General features: G+C 32.0%; 1 protein-coding gene across 2 annotated transcripts in view; it reads left to right on the forward strand.

Annotated features, from left to right (window-relative positions):
* LOC139491885 (uncharacterized) overlaps positions 1-7,273 on the forward strand; it is a 39,977-nt gene extending 32,704 nt beyond the window's left edge. For both annotated transcript variants that reach the window (XM_071279800.1, XM_071279801.1), the window contains exon 8: positions 5,977-7,273. In XM_071279800.1, the coding sequence (XP_071135901.1) occupies positions 5,977-7,208 (1,232 nt within the window). In that variant the 3' untranslated portion in view covers positions 7,209-7,273. The remainder of the gene's footprint in view (positions 1-5,976) is intronic.
* The last annotated feature ends 8,069 nt before the right edge of the window (positions 7,274-15,342 follow it).

Raw genomic sequence — 15,342 nt, forward strand, 5'->3', positions numbered from 1 at the left:
TTACTAAACAGATTGGGTTTAAATGGGGCTGTGGAAACAATATAGTTAAAAAAGACATGTATACGTAGTTTTGACATGGTTGAAAGATGTAAAACTGTATTGTTTAAATATGAAGAAAATTTCTTGCTGCATTTCGGAAAGTTCAGCTTTCAATTCCGTTGTTAAAGGAATTGAGGTCAAGTTAGAAGTTATGTCGTAAATAGATAGTGCTGTCCTCCGAATGGTTAAATTAGGAAAAAGGCAAGTACATTGGTTTTTTTTATAAATAAGTTTCTTGATTAATTGTACTGTCGATTATACACCGTGAGTATGAGTAAAATTTTCTAGCGTTTTGTTTTATAATACACCAGGAACTACAAAATGACCTCATATTTTGTGGTCACATTCGTAGGAAAAGCTGATCCGAATTGGTTCCAGGAAATGTGTGCAAAAAAAGGTTGTCATTATGCCGTAAATCAAAACTGTATACAGTTTTGTTGATATTGCAGTGTGCGCTGTCATAACCTATCTCATATGGGTGCAAATAATTTCATTTAAGGATCCATGATGGAATAAAAACTTACCATAAAATGTTGATATTTGGTATACCTGCAGTTCTGTTAAAAGATAAATATCTCAAACATATGCTTAAATCATGTGTCTCCGCAGATAAAGCCCCAAACAACATCGTTTTTGTTTGTAAAACTCATTACATTAACTGCTAAACGAATTAGGTATTGCCAATTCACTTGGAAACTCAACATATACCCTCACGACACTTACCAAAGAGGAAATCCTGGATAATCATAGGTCTGTTCTATGTTCCTTTGGAATTTCAACCAAAGATGAAGAACTGGATCTTTCATTACTGTATTGGATACCTAAACTACATAAGTGTCCTTACAAACAACGGTATATTGCTTGGTGTTCCAAGTGCTCCACGAAAACTCTTTCTAAATTATTAACATCTATTTCATCAGCAATCAAAGACGGGCTTCAAAGTTATTGTGAAACTGCCTATTCTAGAGGTGGCGTGAATCAGATGTGGATTCTTAAAAATTCCAAAGATCTTTTAGAGTACATACAATCTAACTCTCTTTCATCGTGTAACAGTATTAAAACATTTGACTTTTCTACTCTTTACACTAATATTCCACATTCCAAACTAAAAGACAAATTGAAAGGGTTGGTATTGCTTTGCTTCATAAAACAGAATGGCCAACGTAGATACAAGTATCTTGTCTCGGGGAGGGATAAATCCTACTTTGTAAAGGATCACTATGATTTAAACAAAAAATTCTCTGAAACTGATATTATCAAGATGTTTGATTTCTTGATTGACAAAATATTTGTTACGTTCGGAGGACGTATTTTTCAACAGACTGTCGGCATTGCAATGGGAACAAACTGTGCCCCTCTACTTGCCGACTTGTTTCTTTATTATTATGAGGCTGACTTCATGCAGGAACTTCTTAGGAAGAGGGATAAGAAGTTTGTAATATCCTTTAACTCTACTTTCCGCTATATAGATGATGTTCTTTCACTAAATAATTCAAAATTTGGTGACTATGTGGAACGCATCTATCCTATCGTTAAAATGTAACACAGACAGAAACGAACTATAATATAACAATGACCATATTCCTGACTTGGTACAGGACATTTTTTAAAAGAAAACAATTGTGGGTTGAACCTGGTTTTGTGGCATGGCAAACCTCCCGCTTTAATGTCCATGTTATATATAACATTAAAATGACAACGCAACATTACAGGACTACAATACAAATAAATAGAACATATTTTACAAAGAAACACACGAAAAAGAGCTAACAAAAGGCACCAGGTTTAAATTTTAATACGCCAGAAGTGCGTTTTATTGCAAAAATGGGATAAAGATGTCACATATTTACCCAGAATTTTGGCCAAAAATAGAATGTCAATCCCCTAGAGGATACCTTTTCTGACAGTGTTTACATATATCGATCACGAATTCAAATAAAAATCATTTGTATCTCGTCCATTTTTGTTTTAAAAACTGTGTCAAAAAGCGTATTAATTTTTTTTTTAAATATTCGACCGTACGTTGACATTTAACTGTTAATTTCTAAGTCATTTGGTGTCCTGTTGAGAGCTGCCTCATTGGCAATTATACCACATCTTCTGATTTTTATACTACAAAATTTCTGGACAGGCGGAAATTACGGACAGTCAAACAAAAATAGCCCATTAAACAAATAAAATATAATATTGATGTTCTTAAAAACTAACTCTGAAGGTTAAAGTAGTCATTAGCTGTCTAAGAATGAATTTTGATGCACACTTACTTTCATATTTAACAAATCCTGTGGACCAAAATGCAGGATCTACTTCCCTTCCGAAACACTGAAGATCATCCCAGGTTTTATTGGGTTTCGTGTTTTCGTTTTCTATGTTGTGTTTTGTGTACTGCTGTTTGTCTTCTCGTCCGCTCCGTTTTTCGTTTTGGCTGTGTCGGTTTGTTTTTGACCTTTGAGTTTGTTTGTTATTTTGATATCTTTTGTCTTTTAAAACTTTATCCCTTCTTGCAAAAGTATCAACACGTACTGTTCATGGAAGGGTTTATAGTGACAGTAAATTTTTGAAGAAGCAAAGTTATGAGAGTTCATCAGAGCTGCACACATTTTTATAGAATCGTGTAGCAGTCATGTATACTCGTATATGGCCGAGTAGATATCGAAAAGTGGTCGAATGTGGTCACATAGAGATAGTGAATGGTCGAGTTGGTCTGAGATAAAAAAAAATAATAGAAGTCGCTGTGATCGTGAAGCGATTCATTAAAGATCGAAATGATCGAGTAATGATCGATAAACTATTTGTATTCCGACCAAACTTGATCTCTACACGATCCTTTACCGATAAAATCGACCGCTACTCGACAAAGTCTTGATCTCTTCTCGAGTGACTGGCTTCTCTATTTTTACTCGAATATTTTTGACATGTCAAAAACTCTCAGGTAGAAAGTCAGATCGATGAAAACCAAGATAGATCACCCCGAATATTCTTATCGATCGAGTCAGACCAGTCTCCCGATCGCTTAATTTGTCTTGATCAAGATTGATCGAGTTGGTCTGATCGGCAATGTGAGCCTAGCTTTAAAGTTTTCGAAAATGTTTTGTATGTTTTCGATTTCTCGAAAAGAAAAAGCATATCAATGTTGTCTTTGCTTCCGTAGGAATGAGCTGTCTTTAATTCTTGACGCCAGAAAATTGTGCAATGAGGTATTCTTCATTATTCAAGAAATAAAATACTTCATACGAACTAGTCGTTGTTGTATGAGGTGAATACATAACGTAATACATGGTAATTATTATTTTTATTTATTTTGGTTATACACGCAACTTATTTGCTATTTATAACCATGCTTTTATGTTATTTTGTTAGTAAAACAAAGTCAATTTGATGAACAAAAATATGGTTTTTGGCTGAGAGTCACTCGCAATGCTAGCTAGTATATTTATACTGTCATTGTTAAACTTTGATTATTTCATTATATTTTGGATTTGTGCCTATTTTCTCATTCTAATGGGTAATCGATCCCTTTGTGTCCATTCCTTTTTATCATATCACAATACAATGACAAATGTTTAATGAAAATCATATGCATTATAAAAGTCTTGTCGCCCGAATTTCGTTGAATAAAGAATACATGTTTGATTTTCATTTATTACAAATTTACTTCTGTTAATGTCCCCATGCCAAAGACTTTCAGTACTTATTAGAAATGCCCCAACAAATTGTGTAATATAAAACTGTCCTGCCTGCACTTTCCCAATGTTTAACTTTCCCAAATGGTATTGAAATGTGTATTCACTCGAGATATGATTGAAATATTTTCTTCCACGTGACAATATACAATCATCAATCAATCATATGAAGTGTCTAGTTTTACATTGTATATAATGTCCTTGTAGAAAAGCATGCACTAAACAAAACATCAAAATAAGGTTATATGTTTATCCCGACACCATTTATATTTCCTGTTCGGGTTGCAGTCTGCCATAATATTTGTATCTGATGTGCTTTTGTAAAATTCACGATGATAGCTATCAAATTGAAAATGGAAATGATGACTGTAAAAGGGATACAACAACTCATTCATAGAGCAGACAACAGCCTATATGTAGTATTATCCAATAAATGTCATATGAGTTTTGCTTATTAGGTCTTTCCACTTTTCTGTGGAAAGACCTATTGTTTTTCTTCTGATTATTTTTTTTTCTTCCGCCTAATTTTGTTCTTGCGATAAACATTTGTTTCGCAATATGTCGCTTAGATATTTGGTATATGATATCGAACAGTTTATGCGCTTTTGAAATTTACCCTGCGTAAACGAATACTTTTCTTTGTAGGAGTTATCTCCCCAAACACTGTTTTCCTTGTTAGCGCATCTCCTTCGCAACCGTAAAAGATTATGACAAATTTATTTTACAAAATTGCTCGTTATATCCTTCGCGATATGACCGCTCCATATGAGAGTTATTTCCCCTTATGCATCTGATATAAGTGATATGAATTTCTATCTTATAAATCATAAGTGATAGAGACCTAGGATCTTTTGATTTGAGGTCCTTGGTCCCAAAAAATGAAAATTAGGTCAAGGTCAAAGGTCAAGGTCATATTCTAATATTTGAATTTGGCTTATTTTCACTTATATCCAAAGACTGTATAAGATATCAACAAATTATTTTTACTAAATTGTTAGTTGCGACATGTCGTAAGATGTAAATTTTGATTGCAAGCGTACGTTGAATGTAAAAGGGAGTTTTCTCCCCTCTTGTATTTAAAAATACGCGTTTGGTGATATAACTAATTAACTAAATATAATAAAGACCTATGGTCTTTTGATTTGAGGTCCTTGGTTTATGACCTTGAAATTGATCTCAAGGTCATAGCTTAATTTGACGTTCTAGATTTTGACCTTTGCTTTTATTCTATATGTATACATGATAAAGATATACAACTTTTAGAAAAAGGTATCAAACCATTTAACCTTGTAAAAAACAACCGGAAGTGACCTTTTGTAAACCGGAAATAGCTATTTTTTTGTACTTTATTAATATAAAAGTATATAGAACCAGATATTTTTGGAATCAGTGTCAAGTAAATATTCAAATATAATCGGAAGTAACATTTTCAAACCGGAAGTAACAAATTATCTCCCTTATTTAAAAAAAATGTATGTAAACAATATATTTTTGGAATCAGCTTACTAGGAGCTATCATTTGACGATTGAAATGACATTTTAAACTTAGTTTCACAACTTTTCATATCAAAATACATTGTTTTGATGGAAAGACCTTCAATTGTTCTCTGAACAATTGATTTTTAATTGTTACCAGTTCTTGTTCAAATCCTTTTCGTTCTTGGATGGTAGACAATGTTATTGGAAGTATATTTGATTTATTTTATTATCAAATTCAAAAGATACTTTTTAGACACTTGTATGACTTATGTATATCCAAAAATCTTAGTTTTCTCTGTAAGCACTTATGTACATTCCTATATGCTTTTCCTTACTTATTTACATGTTCATATATACAAATAAGGAGATATATAATGAGCGCAAATGTTACATTTTTTTAAAAAGTTGACAAATATAGGTCAAAGTTCGGCCTTCAACACGGAGCCTTGGCTAACACCGATCAGCAAGCTTTAAAGGACCATTTCAAACAGGAAAACTTACGGTCTATAAATTAAAATATAGATATAAAACGAGAAACACTTATGAACCACTCCAACGAACGACATAACGTTACAACATAAAAAACAAATGCTGAAATTTACAGTTTGTCACAATTAAAACCCCAGTTCACTTGAAGTATATTAGAATTTTATTATTATTAAATCCAAAAGATACTTTTAAGACACTTGTATGACTTATGTATAACCAAAATTCTTTGTTTTCTGTGGAAGCATTTTTTCCAAATATTTTTTATTATCTAATATATTCAATACAGATGGAAAAGACACAAGTTTCATGGTAATTTTTCAAGAAGGAATTTTTTATTACCCGACAACGCCGAAAATTTTGGTAGCATCAGAGAATACAATACGTCTTTCAATTCGTTATTTCAACGAGAACAAAATTCATACTATCACTATGGACAAAAGTAATACAGAATATAATCTGAGTAAAAGTGTTCTACCGTCTGATGGAATACATATGGCTGGCGTAGAACTTCACTCAGATAAAGGAATAAATGTTTACGGATTTTCCCTCGGAACCGACGTCTCAGAGGGATATTCATCAATGCCTACGAGATTTGCCTCTACCAAATACATTATACCAACTCTACCTGCATTTATTACAAGATATAAAAATATGATAGCACTTACACCATGTTATCAAAATACAGTTGTCAGTATAAATTTGAAATTGAAAAGTGGTTCTATAACATATGACAACAAGCAGTATGGTAACAACGATACGATTAGAATAATGGTTAACAAGTATGACACATTTCAGTTATCAACTTCATCAGACTTATCAGGAACCATGGTAACATCATCAAAACCAATAATTGTAGTCAGTGGTAATCAGTGTAATACTGCAGTACCAGATAATATTAGTTTAGGTAGCTGTAATCCATTTATAGAATCCGTATTACCTACTGATCAACTAGATGATATGTTTATAACTCCGTATACATCTACACGTTTAAATAACACTGTACGCATACAGGCGGTAAATAGTACTAATCTAACTATTAAAACTGACAACAAGACAATATCAAAAACACTAAACGCAAGAGATTTCTTTGATTTTTATTACAACACGATCTCTTTTATTTCATCATCTGAAGACATACTTGTCACGTCATATCCACACGGGTTAAGTACAGGCAAAGGAGATCCTTTTATGATGACGATTCCGGGTGTAAATCAATACCTTTATGAATATGACTTCGTAGTACCTACAGGGTTTGACAGCTACATAAGCATCACGGTGCAGAGCGATGCTACTGATGGGCTTTTCCTGGATGGAAATTCTTCAAGAAGTCAAAGTAGTGTTTTTAGCATTTCTGAAGGAATGAACAATTTTAGCACTTTCAGTCTGCCTATATCGGCAGGGCTTCATCGAATAGAACATAAAAAGAAAGTACGGTTTGGTTTATGGATTTACGGCAATGGAGATTTTGTGGATGGTTACGGTTACCCCGCTGGAATGGCTTATAAAGCTTACAATTAAGTAAACTGTTATTTTGCATAAACGAAATTGTGTTGTTGAGTTATAATTAAACATTACATACTGATTACCTTATTTCTCTACCTTGTCGCCGCGATATAGCCTTGTTGTGCTAATGCGGCGTAAAGCAACCAACAATCAATCAAATCATTTCTCTACCTTTTTATTGTCACTATTTGATTTGTTGTTTTTAATGATTTAACACCTCGAAGTCCTCTTTTTTCTCAATTATCAAATTTTCAGCACAGAACTGTATCTTAAAAATACACAACGGACCCATAGTGCACTATCATCAAAAATTATGTTATTCATTACAGCGCCATTATTTATATGGGGACGGAGACCCCAATAACAGTAGAAAATTCAATAAAAAAAAATACGGGAAAATTTCCCGAATTTTTCATTGTACTAATGAACTCAAAATCGTTCAAATTTTTTTTGTCCTGTTTTGAAATCCCGGACCTGCGCAGAAATGTACAATGTACTTCCTTTTTCCGGTCTCGTTTGTATGAAACTTTGAGTAAAATATATATTTATCAGTCTAGTATAAAATAGGAAGGAACGCGCAATACCAATTTCATTTTTAATAATTCCTTGATATGAAAAAAACGTTACCTGATGATAGCGTTTCTTTGTTTACATTGCATATGACGTCATAATTTAAATAAAGTCACAACTAAATCCCTAACACCAGAACCAAAATCGGAAACATTACGGTATTTCCGTTTCTTATTTTTTAAACAAATATTTAATTTGCAAAAAATAATTCATACAGACTTCGTCCCCATTTACAGGTTATGCCTGCCTCATATTATCAAAATCAGTTTTTTTCAATAATCGTATCTGGCAAAATACGTTTTAATATATATATATTTTAAAACATTTATTTGTTTAGGATTTTTTTATACCTCAGACCATTGCCACACTTCAAGCAAGTGAACATAAAAAGGAAAAACCTAACAATTTTGCCTTATTTAATGTATAAACGTAAATGAAGCAAAGAACAACTATAAAACTACACACCAATCTGAAATAATGATAAAACCAAATGTTTGTGTTTGTGCATAGTACTTAGTGGTCGATTAAATGTTAACCGACAAAAAACGAAAGAAGCAGATGAAAAAAATCAACCTCTAAAACTAATTTTAATTGCATCTATCAAGAAACACTTGAGTTTTATTGTTTGGTAATAGCATAGGTTCCTAGTTTTGTGAACCAACCAAGCTTATTTTATCGTCGAAGTCCCGTCTCAAGATCAAGGAATTTAGGCTCCTTGAATGATATTTATGGAATTAGGTCTCAATAAATAAGTGACAGAAATTTACACCTGTAGATCACCTGAAAGACTGTGCCGATTTAGAACATGCCATATTGCTCAGGAAGAGACTTTTATTTTCTTAAGACGAAATGGACTATCAAGAGCTTGAAATATTGTAAAGCGTCATGTTATTGTAAAGATATAACCTGTCTATCGGTGAAGATTGTTCGGGAATATTAAGTTATTTCGTTTGCCAGTAAAGTATCTTGTACATAGCAGGTGATTGTTTTGAAGAGATACATCGACAAATAAGACTGTTCGTTGACACAGCTGTGGTGGGTAATAAGACAACGCAGTCCGTTCGGACTTCACCAATTAGAAACATCTGAAGGCCCCGGCATGGAATATAGTAGTCTATTCATACTTAAACGAGTACAAAATAAAATGAACAATACATAGAGCTATCAACGACAACAACTGAATTTCTGGCACTTGCGAACATGGTTGTGTCAAACATTTTTCAAAGCATATAACATTATCTTGCAATTAACAAAAAGCCACCAACAAAAAGCACCGATCAAAAGAATATTACATATATTTATATATAGTTCAAATCCTACTACAATACACACATACATCGTGTTAAATTAGACTTAACTATGAAACAGTACCCTTTCAATGGTAGTAAGGTTTAATATTATAAGCAACCTAAGAGAAGCATGATTGTTCGCTATCCTAAAATTCAAACATTAAAATCATAAAGTCCAATTAGTGTTCATACCTGTATAACATCACATATTGAGTCATCTTTAACTTGTTTAAAAATAGAACCCTCATTAATCAGTTGGGATTGGGTGACTCTTGTGTCTTATATAAAACAGACTCAACATATTGGTTCTGGTTTCATTGTTGAATATTTTATTCAGGCAAATATCAAGATCAGGTACGGTTACGGAAAACAGATTATGCATGTTTGCAAAATAAGTATTACCAATTTACTATGGCCGCTGCTGACGATCTTAAAATTCATTCAAATGTCTTTGTTTAATACAAAAACAAATATAAGACTGTGACAATTGGACGATGATAAATAGTCTGTTGAAAAAGTGTTTACTCGTTTGGATAATGCAGTCTCATTTTAGTTTTTGAAGTCATACCAACTTACAGAATCTTAGTTAATTAAAACAAAGAGTTCAATAAACACTATTCAAAATACCAGTGTGTAAATATTCAGTTAAAAGTTTGATATGAAAAAATCTGATTCTTGTATACAAACATCAAACTCTTCCCTATTTAAATTGAATCTTATTGTCAGGTTTGTCAACGACGTCATCCGGGTTATCGAAAACATAAGCTATTGGTGAATATTGTCGTGTAAAAGAGAAGTTCGTTGATCGATCTTGCTGCTTTTAAGTCATTTGTAAATATCATTGAAGTAACTATCTCTTGTTCAAATTGTTTTTAATAACATAATTTAGTATGTTTAGCTAAACAGTTTATCAAGCATCAAATGTATGTAATCTCTCAGTCAAACTCAGTTACTTAATCTTCCTCACAATCGTATTTGATGAAGTCCGTATTGTTGTACCTAAATGAACATTTAACTTTAAAAAGCCATAAAACAGGTGTTAAATATCCTAATAACCAACTTTGCAATTTTCACCTTTTCAAATAACGGGTTCCAGTTTTTTCTATAGTTTTAATGTATATCAGCCCGATCAGTAATTTTACCCGAAAACACCCTGATCTGCACTCAACGTTTACTTTATGTTAATTTTCGATGTCCTTGTAACAGACAACTGCACATCAAAATATAAACAAAGCTTACAAAAAACAAGGACTTGGCTTAATTGACTTGTTTGTGCATTGCAGTTGCTCATATTCTACTCTGGTCATTCAGCTCGTTTTTGATCAACATCAGAGTGCAAAATCCGAATCAAACAGATGCACATGTCTTTATCATTCGTCGACTTCATTAACGGCATATTCAAACAAGTAAAAATATTTTTCAATTATTTCTATGTAAATTTGATAAAAATAAAATACGTTTCTATCAGGACTGTAGATTTTCTTCCCTATTACTTGAAGTCAAGTGTTTTGTGAAGTCAAGTTGTTTGTGAGGTCAAGTGTTTTGTACTTTTAATCTGTAACTGTCCATCTCTTTTCAATAGAAACAAAGAGGATGAGTGTGTAACATTTATTTCTACTTCCTTTAACATGTTTAAACTTGATGTTTCGACACTATTTTGATTTATACTAAAGATACAAATATCTCTATCCATCACCGATTGAAGATAGCAAAAGCAAGAGTATATTTTTTCGTCAGTAAATGTAGTTAATGATTCAAATTTTGAATTTATTTCTATTAATCAAAGAGCATATATTGATAAAACTATCAAAATTATAGTTCGTATCTTTTTGGAAATTTACAATACATAACAATTCCTCCTTTCATTTTATTCAAACGTAGTAACTGAGTAATACATAGTATTGATAGTCAAGTCAATATCTAGCAAATAACAATAATACCTCCTATTTACAAACACATTCTAATCTTACTAGTTCTCTCATCAATAAAGATTCAATAAAACTTATAAGTACTAAAAAAACAAAAACAAAAACCAGTTAGTTCAGTGAATAAAACGTTTGTTTTGTAAATTATTTACTATAAATTTAGTACATACACCACGGCAAACCCTCAAAGGTCTGTTATTTCATTAATATTCATTTAAATGTCTTTTTAAAAAACCGAGACAAAAGGACAGTCATAATCGGCCTATGACAAATGAATTAATTTCTTTCTATAAGGTAGTTTTGTGTTTTTTTTATGTTAATCTAATTACAGAATATTTGACAAATCAATACAAAATAACTGAACATTTCTAAGCCAATAGCAAAAAAGGGGTAGCAAGAAACACCATAATTTGTGTTCTACCGATACAAAAATAGTAGGACAAATATATAATATTCTGCATAAATATCTAATCAATTCAAATTTTATACTATCTTAATTTAATATTACTTTCAAAATTGTTAAGGGCATTATTTAGTTTGTCCAGAACCCAGGTCATTGATCTACATGAAAGGAAGTTCGTTGATTAAGAAGGCTACTTGTCCATTGAGAGTAATATGTAAAAATGTGATTAAAATTAGGAATTGTTTCTTTGTTTACATTGTTTTTGGTATACGTATTTAGTTCATCCATTTATTTGAGTTTTGCGATGTCCTTGTTACACACAGATTAACGTTGGAGTATTAAAAAACCTTGCTTATAAAAATGACTTGACTTCTTAAACTTATCATTTTTGTGAATTACTTTTGCTAATATACAACTCTTTTGATTTATTTCTGACCTCTCGTATATTGCTCAACATCAAAATGCTTAATCCGAAAAGGATCTCGTCCGTATATATAAATCTATTTAATTGTTCTAAGTAAACTTGATACAAATAAACATTAGTTTCAGGACAGTGAATTATCTTCCTTGTAAACTAAATAAACTTTTTATCAGTAACTGCCCATCTCTATTTTTCCATGTTTATCAATTGTTCTTACTTCCTTTAACGGGATTTTGTCCCCGCCACATTTGATTTTTACAAATGATACTCATGCCTATATCCACCACTTTCATAGTTTCCTAGTCAAATAGATAGCGTTCAAATAAAATTTTTACCTTTTAAATAGTTGAAAATATCTTTCTAGAGTTATTATCAAAAAGATTTAGGTAGTCTTAATCCTTAAAAATGATATAGGAATGCTTTACTCGAGCGCATGAAAAAAACAAGTAAAAGCAATACATTTTGTAATATTTGATGACTATTCTGGTCCTTGCCATGAGTTACTCCTTACTGATACTCTTCAGCACTTTGAAACTAAATCAAGTCAGGTCTAAGTACATAATTTTATAATTTGAAACCGTTTATAACACAGACTAATTGCTGTACGAAGACCCATTGGTAACCCGCGGCTGTTGTCTGCTCTTAGGTCGGTTAACGGTCACTTTGACATATTTCATTTTCAATGTTTATCAAAATGCATGGACGTGTCAGACTGTCTATCGGAGACACAACATAGACGATATTGCAGACAATGGATGTTGATGTATATGATCGATTTAATGAACTATTTTGAAAACAGCTTGGACCGTCTATTGGCACAAATCCGACGTCAATATCAACAATGCAACCTTTTTCTGCCTTCAACAACAAGAAAAACCTCGATAATTTTAACAATTCAAGAGGATTTTTCATTACTGAAACCAAATTGCAGTAATCAATGACAACTACTGAACAATATGCGATTATTGATAGGGCGGAGTTATAATTTAACAGAAAGCTTAGCCTCATCATGACATGTTACAGTGTTAAACAAACTTGACAAATCAGCTAGAAATGGGTAGACGAATATGATCGATATAGAACACAAGAGCAAATAACGGAAAGACAAAGTTTTTTAACGTAAAAACACCGATCAAACAGAAAAGTAGTAAATGGATTAAACAGTTAAACGCTTCGTGATGGCGTCCGTAATATTTACAAATTGATGATTACAATTTCACTATTTGGATTTAAAATGAAAAGGTAACAATTGGGAAGCTGAAACCATCTCTTTTTTTTCTTAAAGATTTGTTTGCAACCTCAAGTCGTTTTCTAGACATAAGTCCTAAATAACAGACAGGAGGTTAATGAAAGTTTTAGACCGTTGTACATGATATGTAAATGTGAATACAATTATTGTTGAAGTTTTTGTTCATCAATTTGGAGTACAAATAGTTATTGTTACATTTTCTGTGTATGCATCAATCACTTTGCATTCAATAAAAACGTATAAATAAAGGCAACAGTAGTATACCGCTGTTTAAAACTCATAAATCCATGGACAAAAAAACAAAATCGGGGTTACAAACTAAAACGGAGGGAAACGCATTAAATATAAAAGGACAACAACGACACAACATTATAATGTAACGCACACAGAAACGGACTAAGCATTTTACAAAATCCTATGAAAATAACAAATATAACATCAAAACCAAATACATGAATTTGGGATAGATAAGTACCGTGACACGTCTTATAGTAATGTGAATGTGTATAAAATGGCCTTTGCTGACATGTTAATTGTTGGTTTGAAAAAATTATAGCCGAGTACTTTGGTGGTGTAATGGAAAACAACTATTATGCATTTTTGCAAATCAAATCAGATGTTGTCAAAAGCCATAGCTGCCACCCACAGTTATAAAAGTATTTCAGCAAATCAATTCAAATTAAAGTAAAACTAACATTTACATGGATATGAAAATTGTGTCATGCTCTTTTTTTCTATGTGGTTTACCGTTTTGTTGTTATATGTTAAATAATATTCAATTGTTATCAAAAATTTGTTTGAAAATTGACATAAATTTTACGACTATTTTAATTGTTCAGTTTCAGTACAATAACCAATGACATTCATTACAAATATATAAATCTAAAATACTTAAAAGTTAATTCTTTCCTTATAGAAATCGTAATATAATGTGTGAATTTCACAATAAAATATCATACGTCGACATATGTCATCAATAAATAACATATGAAACCTTATTGCTTTATCGTTACTATCTATTACTCCAGAACATATTTATGCGAGAAATATACTTACCTTTATTTTGGCATTGCATGGTCATGTTTTTCTCTGATCTTTTCATTTAATCAATTGGATGCTGGATATTTACTGATTGATCTTTTAATCTTTTAATCTTTTAATCCTTGATACTTGTTTTCTTTTAAAAGGGCCTCCTCGGTGGCCGAGTGGTCTAGTCTAAGTAGTTACTATTGTAATCATCAGCCAGACAACACTGAGTTGTAAGTTCGAACCCCACTTGTGCGGGTGCACTCGACTCCAATCTCAATTATCTAGGATTGTCAGTTTTCCTATCAAAGGTCGGTGGGTTTCACCATGCACTCCGGCTTCCTCCACCAATAAAATCTGGCCACCACGATTAACCCAAAAGCGGAGCTTAAAAGTTGCGTTAAAACACCAAAGTCAAATCTCTTAAAAGTTATTAATGTCTTTGAACTCCGGTGGTACCACCACGTTCCTCGGTTACGACATGGACTGAGTGCTAACGAACTTGTTAAACCCCGCCACATTATCTATGTGTCTGTTTAATGTTATTTGTCGTTGGTATGTGTCTGTCATACATATGTATTTTGTTTCGAAAATTGTTTTGTTTCAGATTATACCGTTGGTTTTCTAAATTAAATTGTTTCAGTTGTTTCATGTTGAGGACTTTTATATATACGGTATGTTTTTTTTTTCAATGCGGTAGACCGTACGGTTGTCTATTTAAGCAAACATTTTATTTTAACTTGGGTTGATATTTTTCTCATTGGCAGTAAATATCACATCTCCCATTTTTGTTAAGGTTTCTTTTATTCTAGCGCCTGGCGTATTGAATTATAATCCTTGTAGAAATATAGAACAATCCATGTTAAACTGCTGTAGTTTACACAATTGTTGTCTGATTTCTATTTTGTTATACTGTACAATTATTTTCTGTAAGTTGTATCAAATACATCAACACCCTGTTATCAACATATAACAAATTTCCCACAGTTGCTCTAATCTAACAAATGCTTAAAAATCACTTGACATACTGGTTGCCATTTTTCAACAGAGGTATCACAGATAGAAATCTAAAGGGTTTTGTCGCTGAGGCAATTAATGGAAAAAATAAAGGCAGATATGAAAAAAAAAACTTATTTTATAGTAGTTACAAGTCTTATGAATATAAACATCATAGAGTTCATAACTTCAAACTATTGATTGAATTAACTGCTTTGCTGACAACATTTAAAAATCATAACAATTAACATTAACTATGACAAGTTAAAG

The sequence above is a fragment of the Mytilus edulis genome, chromosome 10 (assembly GCF_963676685.1).
Source record: "Mytilus edulis chromosome 10, xbMytEdul2.2, whole genome shotgun sequence".
Lineage (NCBI taxonomy): Eukaryota > Metazoa > Mollusca > Bivalvia > Mytilida > Mytilidae > Mytilus > Mytilus edulis.